This window comes from Tachysurus vachellii, chromosome 2 (genome assembly GCF_030014155.1).
Source record: "Tachysurus vachellii isolate PV-2020 chromosome 2, HZAU_Pvac_v1, whole genome shotgun sequence".
NCBI classification, from domain to species: Eukaryota; Metazoa; Chordata; class Actinopteri; order Siluriformes; family Bagridae; genus Tachysurus; species Tachysurus vachellii.
Window position 1 is genome coordinate 40,235,961 of NC_083461.1, and position 20,000 is coordinate 40,255,960.

At 40.8% G+C, this 20,000-nt stretch overlaps 3 protein-coding genes across 6 annotated transcripts in view; all 3 read left to right on the top strand.

The window, feature by feature from the left end:
• Positions 1–249, top strand: part of gne (glucosamine (UDP-N-acetyl)-2-epimerase/N-acetylmannosamine kinase) — a 16,344-nt gene extending 16,095 nt beyond the window's left edge. For both annotated transcript variants that reach the window (XM_060864718.1, XM_060864717.1), the window contains exon 12: positions 1–249. This exon is cut by the window's left edge and continues 622 nt beyond it. The gene's annotated coding sequence lies outside the window, so the exon portion shown is untranslated.
• Positions 250–5,889: 5,640 nt separating this feature from the next.
• On the top strand, positions 5,890–14,238 carry nansa (N-acetylneuraminic acid synthase a). The gene is made up of 6 exons (XM_060864719.1): positions 5,890–6,163; positions 11,495–11,710; positions 12,600–12,699; positions 12,944–13,098; positions 13,518–13,784; positions 13,911–14,238. Exons 1-6 carry the CDS (start codon positions 6,032–6,034, stop codon positions 14,118–14,120), a joined length of 1,080 nt encoding a protein of 359 aa, XP_060720702.1. The 5' UTR covers positions 5,890–6,031; the 3' UTR covers positions 14,121–14,238.
• Positions 14,239–17,262: 3,024 nt separating this feature from the next.
• Positions 17,263–20,000, top strand: part of clta (clathrin, light chain A) — an 11,035-nt gene continuing 8,297 nt past the window's right edge. For 2 of the 3 annotated variants that reach the window (XM_060864721.1, XM_060864722.1), the window contains exons 1-2: positions 17,263–17,418; positions 17,497–17,679. In XM_060864721.1, the coding sequence (XP_060720704.1) occupies positions 17,508–17,679 (172 nt within the window). In that variant the 5' untranslated portion in view covers positions 17,263–17,418; positions 17,497–17,507. The remainder of the gene's footprint in view (positions 17,419–17,496; positions 17,680–20,000) is intronic. The other variant, XM_060864723.1, reaches the window with a different exon arrangement.

Genomic DNA, 20,000 nt, shown 5'->3' on the forward strand with positions numbered 1-20,000 from the left:
TATCTTTGAGTTGAGACTCCAGTTAGTCACCAGAATGGTGACAGTTCATTTCAAATCACATGTAACACCATGGAGCCAATCAGATGGCACATACTAAGACGAGTGGCCAATCAGAAGCCTTGTACAGTATTAGAGATCCCACATAGCCTCCATGCTTTATTTCTTTATTCTTACTTTTGTTGCTTTCTCTGTTATTAATCCTGATGGTGTTATTTTACTTGTGTTAGATATTTATTTGTAATTACATGTGCTTGGCTCCGCCCCTTTCACCATGTCCTATTGGTGCCTTTGAACAGTATTTGGGATCAAACATTATAAAGAGGAAGTGTGTGTTTTTTATTCTGATTTCTTGAAGGAATGTTTCACTCAGAGAGTGAGTTCTCTCTCTCATTCTCTGTCTCTCTCTCTCGCTCCCTCGTCTCTCTCGCTCCCTCCCCCCCTCCCCCCCCTCTCTCCCGCTCTCTCTCCCTCGTCTCTCTCCCTCTCTCTCTCTCTTTTCCCCCTCCCTCCCTCTCTCTCTCGCTCCCTCATCTCTCTCTCTATCTCCCCCTCCCTCTCTCTCTCCCTCTCTCCCTCTCTCTCTCTCTCTCTCTCTCTCTCTCTCTCTCTCTCTCTCTCTCTCTCCCTCGTCTCTCTCTCTCTCTCCCCCTCTCTCTCTCTTTTCCCCCTCCCTCCCTCTCTCTCTCGCTCCCTCGTCTCTCTCTCTCTCTCTCTCTCTCTCTCTCTCTCTCTCTCCCCCTCCCTCTCTCTCTCCCTCTCTCTCCCTCTCCCTCTCTCTCTGTCTCTCGCTCCCTCGTCTCTCTCTCTCTCTCTCTCTCTCTCTCTCTCTCTCTCTCTCTCTCTCTCCCTCTCTCTCTCTCGCTCCCTCGTCTCTCTCTCTCTCTCTCCCTCCCCCTCCCTCTCTCCCTCTCTCTCCCTCTCTCTCTCCCTCTCTCTCTTTGTCTCTCGCTCCCTCGTCTCTCTCTCTCTCTCCCTCTCTCTCTCTCTCCCTCTCTCTCTCTCTCCCTCTCTCTCTGTCTCTCGCTCCCTCGTCTCTCTCTCTCTCTCTCTCTCTCTCTCTCTGTATTTCTCGTCACATATTAATGCGATGATGAAACTGTGTGATGAAGGAAGACGGTGTTACCTCATTGTTTGGAATCCTGAGTCTGTGTTCCAGTTCTGTCTCTAACACTCCCTTCATCCCCTTCCCCTGACGCACTACTCTTTATTTAGCCTTAGGGGAAGGTGATGATTGTGTGTTAAACAAAAAGCTAAAACATTATAAAATGACATTCAGTTTTTTATGCAAATATCAGAGTTAAGCCCCGCCCTTGTTTACTTGGTCACGCCCACTGGTCTGGTAAACTATTTTGTTGTATGTTACTTTTAACAAATCTCTGATTAAATCATTGATGAAGTCTATCAGTGAAGGAAGTTCAATCATTAAAACATTTTGAAATGTGTGTGTTTGTGTTTGTTTGTGTAACTATGATATTACAATACAATATTCAACACATAAATATGCAAAAGTGAGAGGAAAACTAAAGTGTATCCAAGTGTGTGTTAAAATGTGTGAGGTGTTTTTACTAATGAGTTGCAGCACTAGACACGCTGGGGTTTAGCTAGCAGCTTACATACTGAACCGTGGTTGGTTCAGATAAAGGTTATGTGCTGAACAATGTTGATTCTCTACTGCCATGGCAACGGAGGCGGAGTCTCAGACACAGGGCTGTCATTAATGTGTTTGTTAGGATACACAACTATGGAGAATGTAACCGTACCACATTCATCCAGAAACGACTTTAATATTTATAGATCCAGAGATGATTTTACTGTTTACAAACACACACACACACACACACACAGATGTACAGGTTGTGATTCGCATGAGATTCTATACTGAAAAGAAAAACACACTGATCCTCAGATAAAACCACTTTTATTTTCTTTTCTCACTGTTTCCTCATTTCATGTCTTGTTTTTTTTCCCTCTTGTCTTCTTATCTCTCACCTCATCTTTGTTTTCTTGCTCTGTGTCAGTAGTTGCTTTTGTTCTGTTTGCAGAAAAGATAAAGAAGATCCATTTTCTAGTCCAGTTGAAACCACACCTTCACCTCCTGGACCACAGTGAATCCTTTAACTGGAGAAAGGGAAGAACGAGCTGTTTTTGTAAAGATGTTCTTCATCTTCAGTTATTACACCAGATTAAGATTCCAACAGACGACCCACAATCCCTCACAAACACACCGTGGTTAACATCACACAAACATGACGAGCTTTAGCTCAGCCACCATGTCACGTCTGTCTCCTGTCACGTCTCACGTCTGCCTGGAATTTCAGATAACAATCAAATCTGTTTCTACTGATAAGAATGTAATCAGGTCTGTAACCATTGTAGATGTACAGCATTTTTCAGATACTCTCACAGATGCCAGAGATACTTACATTTAATTTCATTTTTATTACAACTGGGGGTTAAGGGCCTTTCTCAGCGGCCCCATAGTGGCTGTTTGGTGGAACATGGATATAAACTCATAACCAGGTCAATGCCTTAAGCTGTCACACCCCCTATTTAACACACATATTACACTGAGCTACAAGGTCATGTTTGTTTTTTACATATTTTATAATAGATTTGAAAATATACCAGTAATATTTTAGAAACATACCAGTAAGACCAGTATGACCAGTGTGCATGTTTATCTGATTCCTGATAAATAATTAAGTTGAGAGAGATGGAGAGCTGGTGCCAGGAGAACAATCTTCTGAACGTCAGCAAGACTAAGGAGTTGATAGTGGACTTCAGCACGAAGCAGGAGCGATCATACCAACCGCTAAACATCAACAGGACACCAGTGGAGAGAGTGGACAGTTTCCGGTACCTGGGTGTTCACATCACACAGGACCTGTCTTGGTCCTGTCACATCAACACCCTGGTGAAGAAGAAGGCCCGGCAGTGTCTGTACCATCTGAGACACTTAAGGGACTTCAGACTACCCTCTCAGGTGCTAAAGACTTTCTACACCTGCACCATTGAGAGCGTCCTGACAGGTAGCATCACTTCCTGGTTCAGGAACAGCACCATGCAGGACAGGCAAGCCCTCCAGAGGGTGGTGCGGTCAGCTGAACGTACCATCCACACTGAGCTCCCTGACCTGCAGGACATCTACAGCACATGGTGCCGGACCAGGGCCAGGAAGATTATAAAAGATCTCAGCATCTCAACAATGGACTCTTTTCTTTGTTGCCTTCAGGGAAACGCTTCCACTCCTTGAAAGCAAACAGAGATAATGAGGAGAAGCTTCTTCCCGCAGACCATTCGGAGTTTAAACCAGGAAACACCCAGGATCTAGTACTGGAACTCTCCCAACATCTTCACTGTTTTTCTGCACAACCTTTTTTGCACTGTCACATTAACTCCAGAGTGTCACTTTAACTCTGGACTGACCAAGGGCGTCGATTTGGGTAGGGACGGTAGGGACATGTCCCTACCAATATCCAGGGAACAATCAACTGTCCCTAGCAATAATTCGACCAAGCCCATATATATATTTATACATAACCACTGATGTCCGTCTGTGTCTTGCGCTTTTTTACTTATTTCCTTTAACATTTATCCAGGAATCATTAAAACAGCGTTCTGTAAAAAATAGCACAACTTGTGGAACACAAACGGTTAACAGATCTACTGTTAACAGTACAGATCTAATGAATCCCGCCTCTGTAACTCACCTTTCTAAAATGATTGGCCTTTGCCTTTTTTGAGTCCTGCTCTCTAACCCACGTCGCTGTTTGATTGGCTTTGTCTTTCTCGCTAATGTGTTGAGGTAGGAGGATGCAGCTATATTCCGTTGTGAAGCAATATGCAATGTGATTATGCAGCTACCGGTATGTGAGTAAGAAAGTATTCTTATAACAACAGTTTTATGCATGAGTTTTATTATGTCCCCACCAATGACAAATAAATTATGTCCCCACCAATGTCAAAATCAAATTTACGCCATTGGGACTGACACTTTAACTCTGGACTGACACTTTAACTTTGGACTGACACATTAACTCTGGACTGACCCTTTAACTCTGGACTGACACTTTAACTCTGGACTGACACTTTAACTCTGGACTGACACTTTAACTCTGGACTGACGCTTTAACTCTGGACTGACACTTTAACTCCGGATTGACACTTTAACTCTGGACTGACACTTTAACTCTGGACTGACACATTAACTCTGGACTGACACTTTAATTCTGGACTGACCCTTTAACTCCGGACTGACACTTTAACTCTGGACTGACACTTTAATTCTGGACTGACACTTTAATTCTGGACTGATACTTTAATTCTGGACTGACACTTTAACTCTGGACTGACACTTTAACTCCGGACTGTCGCTTTAACTCCGGACTGTCGCTTTAACTCCGGACTGACACTTTAACTCCGGACTGACACTTTAACTCCGGACTGACACTTTAACTCCGGACTGACACTTTAACTCCGGACTGACACTTTAACTCTGGACTGACACTTTAACTCCGGACTGACACTTTAACTCTGGACTGACACTTTAACTCTGGACTGACACTTTAACTCCGGACTGACACTTTAACTCCGGACTGACACTTTAATTCTGGACTGACACTTTAACTCTGGACTGACACTTTAACTCTGGACTGACACTTTAACTCTGGACTGACACATTAACTCTGGACTGACACTTTAATTCTGGACTGATACTTTAACTCTGGACTGACACATTAACTCTGGACTGACACTTTAATTCTGGACTGACCCTTTAACTCCGGACTGACACTTTAACTCCGGACTGACACTTTAACTCCGGACTGACACTTTAACTCCGGACTGACACTTTAACTCTGGACTGACACTTTAATTCTGGACTGACACTTTAACTCCGGACTGTCACTTTAACTCTGGACTGTCGCTTTAACTCTGGACTGACACTTTAACTCTGGACTGACACTTTAACTCTGGACTGACCCTTTAACTCTGGACTGACACTTTAACTCTGGACTGACACTTTAACTCTGGACTGACACTTTAACTCTGGACTGACACTTTAACTCCGGACTGTCGCTTTAACTCTGGACTGACACTTTAACTCCGGACTGACACTTTAACTCTGGACTGACACTTTAACTCCGGACTGACACTTTAACTCCGGACTGACACTTTAATTCTGGACTGACACATTAACTCTGGACTGACACTTTAATTCTGGACTGACCCTTTAACTCTGGACTGACACTTTAATTCTGGACTGACCCTTTAACTCTGGACTGACACTTTAATTCTGGACTGACACATTAACTCCGGACTGACACTTTAATTCTGGACTGACACTTTAACTCTGGACTGACACATTAACTCTGGACTGACACTTTAACTCCGGACTGACACTTTAATTCTGGACTGACACTTTAATTCTGGACTGACGCTTTAATTCTGGACTGACACTTTAACTCTGGACTGACACTTTAACTCTGGACTGACACTTTAATTCTGGACTGACACTTTAACTCTGGACTGACACTTTAATTCTAAAGTGTGTGTGTGTGTGTGTGTGTGTGTGTGTGTGTGTGTGTGACAAATAAAATGTGATTTGATTTACATTATTCTACATCATTATTGTAATGGCTAAAGTTCTGTTGTTCTCTTCCTCCTCTTCCTCCTCCTCTTCCTCTTCCTCAGATCATCAGTATAATATCACCAGAATCTGAACATGTCCCTGTTCAGTGAAAGTCAAAAGAAAAAGACTAAAATATGAAGCTCGTACGTGTGAAATAAACGTAACATCAGATTAGAATAAAAGTTATTTTGAGGTTTGGGCCTTTATTATGTAACACACGTGACAGAGTGGGCGTGGCTTCGTGAACAAACCCGGAAGTAGATCCGCTATGTGTGTCACTGTGGACCGGATTTGAGCTTCAGTGCATTTTTGTCTTCATTTCTGTGATTTCACTTTTATAATAATAATAACATTTATAATAATAATAACATTTATAATAATAATAACATTTATAATAATAAAATGCCGCTGGAGTTCGAACTGTGTCCCGGTCGCATGATCGGAGGAAATCAGCCGTGTTTTATAATCGCAGAAATCGGACAGAATCATCAGGGAGACGTTCAGATCGCCAAGGACATGATCAAGATGTCCAAAGTGAGCTTTATTTATTTAGTTATTTATCTTTATTTATTTATTTTTATTTATTTGTTTGTTTATTTGTTTATTGTTTATTTATTTATTATTTATTTATTTATCTTTATTTGTTTGTCTATTTATTTATTTATTTATTTATTTATTCATTTTCTGCATGAACGATTAATGATAGTGATGAATAAACTGCGATAATATTTTAATACACAACATTTTTTTGTTATTATATTCATTTTTACTTCACTGTTTAAAGTGTAAAAACTGTCAGTGATGTAAAAGAAAATTGGATCACGTGACAGGAGATGTGTTGTGTAGATGTACTGTGAATGTTGTGTAGATGTACTGTGAATGTTGTGTAGATGTGGAGTGAATGTTGTGTAGATGTACTGTGAATGTTGTGTAGATGTACAGTGAATGTTGTGTAGATGTGGAGTGAATGTTGTGTAGATGTACAGTGAATGTTGTGTAGATGTACAGTGAATGTTGTGTAGATGTACAGTGAATGTTGTGTAGATGTACAGTGAATGTTGTGTAGATGTGGAGTGAATGTTGTGTAGATGTACTGTGAATGTTGTGTAGATGTGGAGTGAATGTTGTGTAGATGTACAGTGAATGTTGTGTAGATGTGGAGTGAATGTTGTGTAGATGTGGAGTGAATGTTGTGTAGATGTGGAGTGAATGTTGTGTAGATGTACAGTGAATGTTGTGTAGATGTACTGTGAATGTTGTGTAGATGTGGAGTGAATGTTGTGTAGATGTGGAGTGAATGTTGTGTAGATGTACTGTGAATGTTGTGTAGATGTGGAGTGAATGTTGTGTAGATGTACTGTGAATGTTGTGTAGATGTGGAGTGAATGTTGTGTAGATGTACAGTGAATGTTGTGTAGATGTGGAGTGAATGTTGTGTAGATGTACTGTGAATGTTGTGTAGATGTGGAGTGAATGTTGTGTAGATGTACAGTGAATGTTGTGTAGATGTGGAGTGAATGTTGTGTAGATGTACTGTGAATGTTGTGTAGATGTACTGTGAATGTTGTGTAGATGTACTGTGAATGTTGTGTAGATGTGGAGTGAATGTTGTGTAGATGTGGAGTGAATGTTGTGTAGATGTACAGTGAATGTTGTGTAGATGTACAGTGAATGTTGTGTAGATGTACAGTGAATGTTGTGTAGATGTGGAGTGAATGTTGTGTAGATGTGGAGTGAATGTTGTGTAGATGTACAGTGAATGTTGTGTAGATGTGGAGTGAATGTTGTGTAGATGTGGAGTGAATGTTGTGTAGATGTGGAGTGAATGTTGTGTAGATGTACAGTGAATGTTGTGTAGATGTGGAGTGAATGTTGTGTAGATGTACAGTGAATGTTGTGTAGATGTACAGTGAATGTTGTGTAGATGTGGAGTGAATGTTGTGTAGATGTACAGTGAATGTTGTGTAGATGTGGAGTGAATGTTGTGTAGATGTGGAGTGAATGTTGTGTAGATGTGGAGTGAATGTTGTGTAGATGTACAGTGAATGTTGTGTAGATGTGGAGTGAATGTTGTGTAGATGTACAGTGAATGTTGTGTAGATGTGGAGTGAATGTTGTGTAGATGTGGAGTGAATGTTGTGTAGATGTACTGTGAATGTTGTGTAGATGTGGAGTGAATGTTGTGTAGATGTGGAGTGAATGTTGTGTAGATGTACAGTGAATGTTGTGTAGATGTACAGTGAATGTTGTGTAGATGTACTGTGAATGTTGTGTAGATGTGGAGTGAATGTTGTGTAGATGTACAGTGAATGTTGTGTAGATGTGGAGTGAATGTTGTGTAGATGTGGAGTGAATGTTGTGTAGATGTGGAGTGAATGTTGTGTAGATGTACAGTGAATGTTGTGTAGATGTACAGTGAATGTTGTGTAGATGTGGAGTGAATGTTGTGTAGATGTGGAGTGAATGTTGTGTAGATGTACAGTGAATGTTGTGTAGATGTGGAGTGAATGTTGTGTAGATGTACAGTGAATGTTGTGTAGATGTACAGTGAATGTTGTGTAGATGTACAGTGAATGTTGTGTAGATGTGGAGTGAATGTTGTGTAGATGTGGAGTGAATGTTGTGTAGATGTACAGTGAATGTTGTGTAGATGTACAGTGAATGTTGTGTAGATGTGGAGTGAATGTTGTGTAGATGTACAGTGAATGTTGTGTAGATGTACAGTGAATGTTGTGTAGATGTGGAGTGAATGTTGTGTAGATGTACAGTGAATGTTGTGTAGATGTGGAGTGAATGTTGTGTAGATGTGGAGTGAATGTTGTGTAGATGTACAGTGAATGTTGTGTAGATGTACAGTGAATGTTGTGTAGATGTGGAGTGAATGTTGTGTAGATGTACAGTGAATGTTGTGTAGATGTGGAGTGAATGTTGTGTAGATGTACAGTGAATGTTGTGTAGATGTGGAGTGAATGTTGTGTAGATGTACAGTGAATGTTGTGTAGATGTACAGTGAATGTTGTGTAGATGTACTGTGAATGTTGTGTAGATGTACAGTGAATGTTGTGTAGATGTGGAGTGAATGTTGTGTAGATGTACAGTGAATGTTGTGTAGATGTACTGTGAATGTTGTGTAGATGTGGAGTGAATGTTGTGTAGATGTACAGTGAATGTTGTGTAGATGTACAGTGAATGTTGTGTAGATGTACAGTGAATGTTGTGTAGATGTACAGTGAATGTTGTGTAGATGTACAGTGAATGTTGTGTAGATGTACAGTGAATGTTGTGTAGATGTACAGTGAATGTTGTGTAGATGTGGAGTGAATGTTGTGTAGATGTGGAGTGAATGTTGTGTAGATGTGGAGTGAATGTTGTGTAGATGTACAGTGAATGTTGTGTAGATGTGGAGTGAATGTTGTGTAGATGTACAGTGAATGTTGTGTAGATGTACAGTGAATGTTGTGTAGATGTGGAGTGAATGTTGTGTAGATGTACAGTGAATGTTGTGTAGATGTACAGTGAATGTTGTGTAGATGTACAGTGAATGTTGTGTAGATGTGGAGTGAATGTTGTGTAGATGTGGAGTGAATGTTGTGTAGATGTGGAGTGAATGTTGTGTAGATGTGGAGTGAATGTTGTGTAGATGTACAGTGAATGTTGTGTAGATGTACAGTGAATGTTGTGTAGATGTGGAGTGAATGTTGTGTAGATGTGGAGTGAATGTTGTGTAGATGTACAGTGAATGTTGTGTAGATGTACAGTGAATGTTGTGTAGATGTACAGTGAATGTTGTGTAGATGTACAGTGAATGTTGTGTAGATGTGGAGTGAATGTTGTGTAGATGTACTGTGAATGTTGTGTAGATGTGGAGTGAATGTTGTGTAGATGTACAGTGAATGTTGTGTAGATGTACAGTGAATGTTGTGTAGATGTACAGTGAATGTTGTGTAGATGTGGAGTGAATGTTGTGTAGATGTACAGTGAATGTTGTGTAGATGTACAGTGAATGTTGTGTAGATGTGGAGTGAATGTTGTGTAGATGTACAGTGAATGTTGTGTAGATGTACAGTGAATGTTGTGTAGATGTGGAGTGAATGTTGTGTAGATGTCCAGTGAATGTTGTGTAGATGTGGAGTGAATGTTGTGTAGATGTTGAGTGAATGTTGTGTAGATGTGGAGTGAATGTTGTGTAGATGTACAGTGAATGTTGTGTAGATGTACAGTGAATGTTGTGTAGATGTGGAGTGAATGTTGTGTAGATGTGGAGTGAATGTTGTGTAGATGTACAGTGAATGTTGTGTAGATGTGGAGTGAATGTTGTGTAGATGTGGAGTGAATGTTGTGTAGATGTACAGTGAATGTTGTGTAGATGTGGAGTGAATGTTGTGTAGATGTGGAGTGAATGTTGTGTAGATGTACAGTGAATGTTGTGTAGATGTACAGTGAATGTTGTGTAGATGTACAGTGAATGTTGTGTAGATGTGGAGTGAATGTTGTGTAGATGTACAGTGAATGTTGTGTAGATGTGGAGTGAATGTTGTGTAGATGTGGAGTGAATGTTGTGTAGATGTGGAGTGAATGTTGTGTAGATGTACAGTGAATGTTGTGTAGATGTACAGTGAATGTTGTGTAGATGTACAGTGAATGTTGTGTAGATGTGGAGTGAATGTTGTGTAGATGTGGAGTGAATGTTGTGTAGATGTACAGTGAATGTTGTGTAGATGTGGAGTGAATGTTGTGTAGATGTACTGTGAATGTTGTGTAGATGTGGAGTGAATGTTGTGTAGATGTGGAGTGAATGTTGTGTAGATGTACAGTGAATGTTGTGTAGATGTACAGTGAATGTTGTGTAGATGTGGAGTGAATGTTGTGTAGATGTGGAGTGAATGTTGTGTAGATGTACAGTGAATGTTGTGTAGATGTGGAGTGAATGTTGTGTAGATGTGGAGTGAATGTTGTGTAGATGTACAGTGAATGTTGTGTAGATGTGGAGTGAATGTTGTGTAGATGTACAGTGAATGTTGTGTAGATGTACAGTGAATGTTGTGTAGATGTACAGTGAATGTTGTGTAGATGTACAGTGAATGTTGTGTAGATGTGGAGTGAATGTTGTGTAGATGTACTGTGAATGTTGTGTAGATGTGGAGTGAATGTTGTGTAGATGTGAAGTGAATGTTGTGTAGATGTACAGTGAATGTTGTGTAGATGTGGAGTGAATGTTGTGTAGATGTGGAGTGAATGTTGTGTAGATGTGGAGTGAATGTTGTGTAGATGTGGAGTGAATGTTGTGTAGATGTGGAGTGAATGTTGTGTAGATGTACTGTGAATGTTGTGTAGATGTACTGTGAATGTTGTGTAGATGTGGAGTGAATGTTGTGTAGATGTGGAGTGAAGGTTGTGTAGATGTGGAGTGAATGTTGTGTAGATGTACAGTGAATGTTGTGTAGATGTGGAGTGAATGTTGTGTAGATGTGGAGTGAATGTTGTGTAGATGTGGAGTGAATGTTGTGTAGATGTGGAGTGAATGTTGTGTAGATGTACAGTGAATGTTGTGTAGATGTACTGTGAATGTTGTGTAGATGTACTGTGAATGTTGTGTAGATGTGGAGTGAATGTTGTGTAGATGTACAGTGAATGTTGTGTAGATGTACTGTGAATGTTGTGTAGATGTGGAGTGAATGTTGTGTAGATGTGGAGTGAATGTTGTGTAGATGTGGAGTGAATGTTGTGTAGATGTACAGTGAATGTTGTGTAGATGTGGAGTGAATGTTGTGTAGATGTACAGTGAATGTTGTGTAGATGTACAGTGAATGTTGTGTAGATGTTGTGATTGTGTTCTTGTGTTAATATTGTGTGAACGTTGTACAGGATTGTGGTGCAGACTGTGCGAAGTTCCAGAAGAGTGAGCTGGAGTTTAAGTTTAATAAGCTGGCACTGGAGAGACCCTACAGCTCCATACACTCCTGGGGGAAAACCTACGGAGAACACAAGCGCCACCTGGAGTTCACACACGAGCAGTACAGAGAACTGCAGAGATATGCTCAGGAAATCGGCATCTACTTCACCGCATCGGGCATGGACGAGGTCACACACACACACACACACACACACACACATATACACACACACACAGACACTCTCACACACACAGACACACACAGACTCACACACACACACATACACACACAGACTCACACACAGACTCACACACACAGAGAGACACATACAAACACACACAGAGTCTCACACACACACACACACACAGACTCACACTCACACAGAGACACACAGACACACACAGACACACACAGTCACACACACACACAGTCACACACACATACACAGACACACACACACAGACTAACACACACATACACAGAGACACACAAAGACTCACACACACACACATACACACACACATACACACACACAGACACACAGTCACAGACACACACACAGTCATACACACAGACACACACACATACACACACATACACACACACAGACACACACACAGTCATACACACATACACAGACACAGACACACAGACTCACACACATACACACATACACACACACAGACTCACACACATATACACACACACAGACTCACACACACACACACACACACACACACACACATACACACACAGACACACACACAAAGTTTTCCTTAGATATTAAAGTGAAACATTTCTGTGTTTTTCTGTGTTAGAAAACTCAGAATTTAATGTAAATATATTTAAATAATTTATTGCAGTATTTCGTTCTTTTGTTTATATTCCAAAAGGTCTGCAGTTTTATTTAAACAGCACTTTATTTTCTCAAAATGTTTAAATAAAAATGGCAGCAGTAACCTATAATGTGAGTCAGTCAGTTGGAGTGATTAGCGCCCCCTGCTGTCCTGCACCGTGACGTCATCATCACTGATTTCTCAGCATCCCTCACAGTCCTGCTCTCTGATTGATTACAGATGGCTGTGGAATTTCTTCACCAACTCAACGTTCCTTTCTTTAAAGTCGGCTCAGGAGACACCAATAACTTCCCGTACCTGGAGAAAACGGCTCAGAAAGGTCGGCAGGTTAAAACGTATAATATAATAATAATAACATATAAATCCTGTTCATTTCTTCAGTGTGGCTCTGATCAGAGCGTCGGGGCATTAAATCTTAAATGATTTAAATCTCTTAAACCTGCTCCATCTTAATCACTCATCTGTCCACCGGTCAGCTTTAGGATTTATTGTATATGATTTATAATAATTATTATATATTTATGAAATAAGTCGCTCCTGATTTAATGGTGTGTGTGTTCCAGGTCGTCCCATGGTGGTCTCCAGTGGGATGCAGAGCATGGAGACGATGCGGCGTGTGTATCAGACAGTGAAGAAACACAACCAGAACTTCTGCATCCTGCAGTGTACCAGTGCCTATCCCCTCGAACCGGAGCACGTCAATCTGCGCGTCATCACGGTAAGCTTGTGTGTGTGTGCGTTTGTGTGTGTATTTGTGTGTGTCTGTGTGTTTGTCTGTATGTGTTGTGTGTGTGTGTCTGTGTGTTTGTGTCTGTGTGTGTCTGTGTATGTGTTGTGTGTCTGTGTGTGTCTGTGTGTCTGTGTGTGTGTCTGGGTGTGTTTGTGTGTCTGTGTGTGTGTATTTGTGTGTGTCTGTGTGTGTGTGTGTGTCTGTATGTGTTGTGTGTGTGTCTGTGTGTTTGTGTGTCTGTGTGTATGTGTTGTGTGTCTGTGTGTGTTTGTGTGTCTGTGTGTGTCTGTGTGTATGTGTTGTGTGTCTGTGTATGTGTTGTGTGTCTGTGTGTGTTGTCTGTATGTAGAAGAAGCTCTCTGTAATTCTACTGTATAAATACTATATCTTTTTGTTCTGTCCAATAGGAATACCAGAAGGAGTTCCCGGACATTCCGATTGGCTACTCGGGTCATGAAACCGGCATCAGTGTGTCGCTGGCAGCCGTGGCTCTGGGTGCGAAGGTGTTGGAGCGTCATGTGACTCTGGATAAGAGCTGGAAGGGCAGCGACCACTCTGCTTCGCTCGACCCCTCTGAACTTGCCGAGTTGGTACGATCTGTCCGCATTGTGGAGCGGGCGCTAGGCAACGGCATCAAACGTATGCTTCCCTGTGAGGTGCCCTGCCATGACAAGGTGAGTACACACACACACACACACACACACACACACACACACACACACACAGGTACTACTGTACTGTCCTGTACATCATCATCACCATCTCTCTCTCTCTCTCTCTCTCTCTCTCTCTCTCTCTAGCTGGGTAAGTCTATTGTGGCGAAGGTGGCGATCCCTAAGGGAACAGAGTTAACCCTTGACATGCTGGCAGTGAAGGTGGCCGAGCCAAAGGGTGTTGCACCGGAGGACATTTTCGAGCTGTTGGGGAAGAAAACTGTGAAGGACATCGGTGAGGATGAGAGTGTCGCTGAAGACGCAGTGGAGAACTACAGCAAACGAGTCAAAGTGTGAAGAACCTCAAACGGTCCCGTGTGTCGCTGCTGTTCAGCAGTGTGAAGGTTCTCATGGTGCTACAGGCAGAGTGAGATACAGAAGGTCATCACCAAATAAAGTATAAACCCAAAGCAAACTGGTGTCCTGTCTTCACTCATTCGTCCTACTGATGCGGTGGAGCGAGGGTGTTGTGTAGGGTGTGTGAGAGCGGCTGGTGTCTCAATTGTTTTCCAGTTAAACATCTCAGAATTATTTTGGGTGAAACAATGAGTTTCTAAATAAAAATTGGGAAGGCACAGTAGAGCAGGTGAAGGGCAAACTGAGCAGGTGGAAGCAGCTGGTCCCAAGGATGTCCTACAGGGGGCAAACACTGGTCATCAACAACCTCGACGCATCGTCCCTATGGCCCAAGTTGGCATGCGTGGATCCGCCGCCAAACCTGTTAGCAAACATCCAGGCCCTGATGGTGGATTTCTTCTGGGTCAGTCTACACTGGATTCCTCAGAGTGTTCTCCATCTGCCCAAGGAGGAAGGAGGGCAGAGCTGGTCCTGTACGGGTCCTGTACAAACCAGCGTTAACCAAACAAGCTGCCGAGCTCCAGTGGAGGATTTTACACTGTGAACTCTTTTATTTTCATTTTAAACCTTGATGTTCTACAGACTGTCCTTTCTGTTCACAGAGACAAACTGTTTTTCATGCTTTTATTCACTGCTCCAGGTTACAGTCACTGTTTGTGTTTTTATGGAGCATTTTAAGGTCTTTAAATGTTTAATTTTCAGTGTTTTATTATTGGTTTTACATGTCAGGAGAACCCCCCCAACATCCCCCCCTATAATGGTCAGGAGAACCCCCCCAACATCCCCCCCTATAATGTGTCTATCTAAAGCGATAGAACGCGTTATAAATATGATATAAAGCGATAGAACGCGTTATAAATATGATATAAAGCGATAGAACGCGTTATAAATATGATATAAAGCGATAGAACGCGTTATAAATATGATATAAAGCGATAGAACGCGTTATAAATATGATATAAAGCGATAGAACGCGTTATAAATATGATATAAAGCGGTAGAACGCGTTATAAATATGATATAAAGCGATAGAACGCGTTATAAATATGATATAAAGCGATAGAACGCGTTATAAATGATATAAAGCGATAGAACGCGTTATAAATATGATATAAAGCGATAGAACGCGTTATAAATGATATAAAGCGATAGAACGCGTTATATGATATAAAGCGATAGAACGCTTATAAATATGATATAAAGCGATAGAACGGGTTATAAATATGATATAAAGCGATAGAACGCGTTATAAATATATAAAGCGATAGAACGTGTTATAAATGATATAAAGCGATAGAACGCGTTATATGATATAAAGCGATAGAACGCTTATATGATATAAAGCGATAGAACGCGTTATAAATATGATATAAAGCGATAGAACGCGTTATAAATATGATATAAAGCGATAGAACGCGCTATAAATATGATATAAAGCGATAGAACGCGCTATAAATATGATATAAAGCGATAGAACGCGCTATAAATATGATATAAAGCGATAGAACGCGTTATAAATATGATATAAAGCGATAGAACGCGTTATATGATATAAAGCGATAGAACGCTTATAAATATGATATAAAGCGATAGAACGCGCTATAAATATGATATAAAGCGATAGAACGCTTATAAATATGATATAAAGCGATAGAATGCGCTATAAATATGATATAAAGCGATAGAACGCGCTATAAATATGATATAAAGCGATAGAACGCGCTATAAATATGATATAAAGCGATAGAGCGCGCTATAAATATGATATAAAGCGATAGAACGCGCTATAAATATGATATAAAGCGATAGAACGCGCTATAAATATGATATAAAGCGATAGAACGCGCTATAAATATGATATAAAGCGATAGAACGCGCTATAAATATGATATAAAGCGATAGAACGCGCTATAAATATGATATAAAGCGATAGAACGCGCTATAAATATGATATAAAGCGATAGAACGCGCTATAAATATGATATAAAGCGATAGAACGCGTTATAAATATGATATAAAGCGATAGAACGCGTTATATGATATAAAGCGATAGAACGCTTATAAATATGATATAAAGCGATAGAACGCGCTATAAATATGATATAAAGCGATAGAACGCGCTATAAATATGATATAAAGCGATAGAACGCGTTATATGATATAAAGCGATAGAACGCGCTATAAATATGATATAAAGCGATAGAACGCGTTATAAATATGATATAAAGCGATAGAACGCTTATAAATATGATATAAAGCGATAGAACGCGTTATAAATATGATATAAAGCGATAGAACGCGTTATAAATATGATATAAAGCGATAGAACGCGTTATAAATATGATATAAAGCGATAGAACGCGTTATAAATATGATATAAAGCGATAGAACGCTTATAAATATGATATAAAGCGATAGAACGCTTATAAATATGATATAAAGCGGTAGAACGCGTTATAAATATGATATAAAGCGATAGAACGCGTTATAAATATGATATAAAGCGATAGAACGCGTTATAAATATGATATAAAGCGATAGAACGCGTTATAAATATGATATAAAGCGATAGAACGCGTTATAAATATGATATAAAGCGATAGAACGCGTTATAAATATGATATAAAGCGATAGAACGCGTTATAAATATGATATAAAGCGATAGAACGCGTTATAAATATGATATAAAGCGATAGAACGCGTTATAAATATGATATAAAGCGATAGAACGCGCTATAAATATGATATAAAGCGATAGAACGCGTTATAAATATGATATAAAGCGATAGAACGCGCTATAAATATGATATAAAGCGATAGAACACGTTATAAATATGATATAAAGCGATAGAACGCGTTATAAATATGATATAAAGCGATAGAACGCGTTATAAATATGATATAAAGCGATAGAACGCGTTATAAATATGATATAAAGCGATAGAACGCGTCTCCGAGTCTTTACAGGTAATAGGTGTAAATGTATTAAACGTGTCCCAGTTCCACATACACCAGATAAGGTAATCGTTACCTACTGCGCATGCGTCGGATCACGGGACACCGAACGGGACACGGTTAAGTCATTCTATTGGACAAACGCGAGCGCCTATCCTTAGCTATTGGCTCTTACACACGTCCATCACTGCAGCCCACCGCTGATTGGATAAGGCGGACGTTTCCGTTATTACTGACGTCATCATCCCCTCGTTCACTGACACTGACCGTCGAGGCTCCAGCTGTAGGGTTAAGTGTTTATATTATATTATATTATATTGGCGCACGTTTATTATCTAACATATTATATATTATATACTAGTGTACGCCGACATGGACGACTTTGACCTGTTGAACACTGATAATGGTGTCTGTGGGGCAGATGAAGACCCTGCAGCAGCTTTTCTCGCTCAGCAGGAGACTGAGATAGAGAACATAGAGAATGATGAAGGCTTCAGCATCCTGGACTCTGGGGAGGTTCCTCACAGCCTCATGGACAACAACGGTACTGTGTTTAAACTAGTGTGGTGTGATCTAGTGTGTGTCACATCTCGCGTGTGTGTGTGTGTGTGTGTGTGTGTGTGTGTGTGTGTGTGTGTGTGTGTGTGTGTGTGTGATATATCATGTCTGTGTCTGTGTGTTCTCGTGTGTAATCTCATGTGTGTGATCTAGTGTGTGTGTGTGTGATCTAGTGTGTGTGTGTGTGATCTAGTGTGTGTGTGTGTGTGTGATCTAGTGTGTGTGTGTGATCTAGTGTGTGTGTGTGTGTGTGTGTGATCTAGTGTGTGTGTGTGTGATCGTGTGTGTGTGTGATCTTGTGTGTGTGTGATCTTGTGTGTGTGTGATCTTGTGTGTGTGTGTGATCTAGTGTGTGTGATCTAGTGTGTGTGATCTAGTGTGTGTGATCTAGTGTGTGTGATCTAGTGTGTGTGATCTAGTGTGTGTGATCTAGTGTGTGTGATCTAGTGTGTGTGATCTAGTGTGTGTGTGAGATCTTGTGTGTGTGTGTGTGTGTGATCTTGTGTGTGTGTGTGATCTTGTGTGTGTGTGATCTTGTGTGTGTGTGTGATCTTGTGTGTGTGTGTGATCTTGTGTGTGTGTGTGATCTTGTGTGTGTGTGTGATCTTGTGTGTGTGTGATCTTGTGTGTGTGTGATCTTGTGTGTGTGTGATCTTGAGTGTGTGTGATCTTGTGTGTGTGTGTGTGTGATCTTGTGTGTGTGTGTGTGTGTGTGATCTTGTGTGTGTGTGTGTGATCTTGTGTGTGTGTGTGTGTGTGTGTATGTGTGATCTTGTGTGTGTGTGATCTTGTGTGTGTGATCTAGTGTGTGTGTGATCTCATGTGTGTGATCTAGTGTGTGTGATCTAGAGTGTGTGTGTGATCTAGTGTGTGTGTGTGTGTGATCTAGTGTGTGTGTGATCTAGTGTGTGTGTCTGATCTAGTGTGTCTGATCTAGTGTGTGTGATCTAGTGTGTGTGATCTAGTGTGTGTGATCTAGTGTGTGTGATCTAGTGTGTGTGTGATCTAGTGTGTGTGTGTGTGATCTAGTGTGTGTGTGATCTTGTGTGTGATCTTGTGTGTGTGTGTGTGATCTTGTGTGTGATCTTGTGTGTGTGTGTGTGTGTGATCTTGTGTGTGTGTGTGTGATCTTGTGTGTGTGTGTGATCTTGTGTGTGTGTGTGATCTTGTGTGTGTGCGTGTGATCTTGTGTGTGTGCGTGTGATCTTGTGTGTGTGCGTGTGATCTTGTGTGTGTGCGTGTGATCTTGTGTGTGTGTGTGATCTTGTGTGTGTGTGTGTGATCTTGTGTGTGTGTGTGTGATCTTGTGTGTGTGTGTGTGATCTTGTGTGTGTGTGTGTGTGATCTTGTGTGTGTGTGTGTGTGATCTTGTGTGTGTGTGTGTGATCTTGTGTGTGTGTGTGTGATCTTGTGTGTGTGTGTGTGTGTGTGTGTGTGATCTTGTGTGTGTGTGTGTGATCTTGTGTGTGTGTGTGTGATCTTGTGTGTGTGTGTGATCTTGTGTGTGTGTGATCTTGTGTGTGTGTGTGTATGTGTGATCTAGTGTGTGTGTGTGATCTAGTGTGTGTGATCTAGTGTGTGTGATCTAGTGTGTGTGTGCGATCTAGTGTGTGTGTGCGATCTAGTGTGTGTGATCTAGTGTGTGTGATCTAGTGTGTGTGATCTAGTGTGTGTGATCTAGTGTGTGTGATCTAGTGTGTGTGTGATCTAGTGGGTGTGATTTAGTTTGTGTGTGATCTAGTTTGTGTGTGATCTTGTGTGATCTTGTCTGTGGTCGCGTATGTGTGTGATCTCGTGTGTGTCACATCACACTGTTAATATTACTGATGTTACTGTACATCTCAGTTTTATTGTAAACTAGTGTAGTGTAAACTATTGTAAACTAGTGTAGTGTGATTTAATGTGTGATCTAATGTGTCACATCACACGTGTATCACTGATCTCCTCATTATTCACCTGTTTATTATTGTTAATATTACTGATGTTACTGTACATCTCACTGTGTGCGCAGACGCAGTTACACTGTGCAGATGGATTTGGCGCATGCACAGGAACACACAACAAACTGAAATGCTGCCATATCCTTTATCTCTAGTCCCTCCTACTGGGTCATTTAACACTAAATTACTGTGTGAAATCTACATTATGATCTAATTTCTGCTTGAAGAGCCAATAGTACAACTGAACAAAGTGCACTAGAGTGAACAAGGTGTAGATTGGACACACAGACATGTGACCTGGCAGCACTATCAGTTTTTATTGCTGCTTGTGCTACAGGAAATGGACCTTCTCAGTGTTTACATGGCT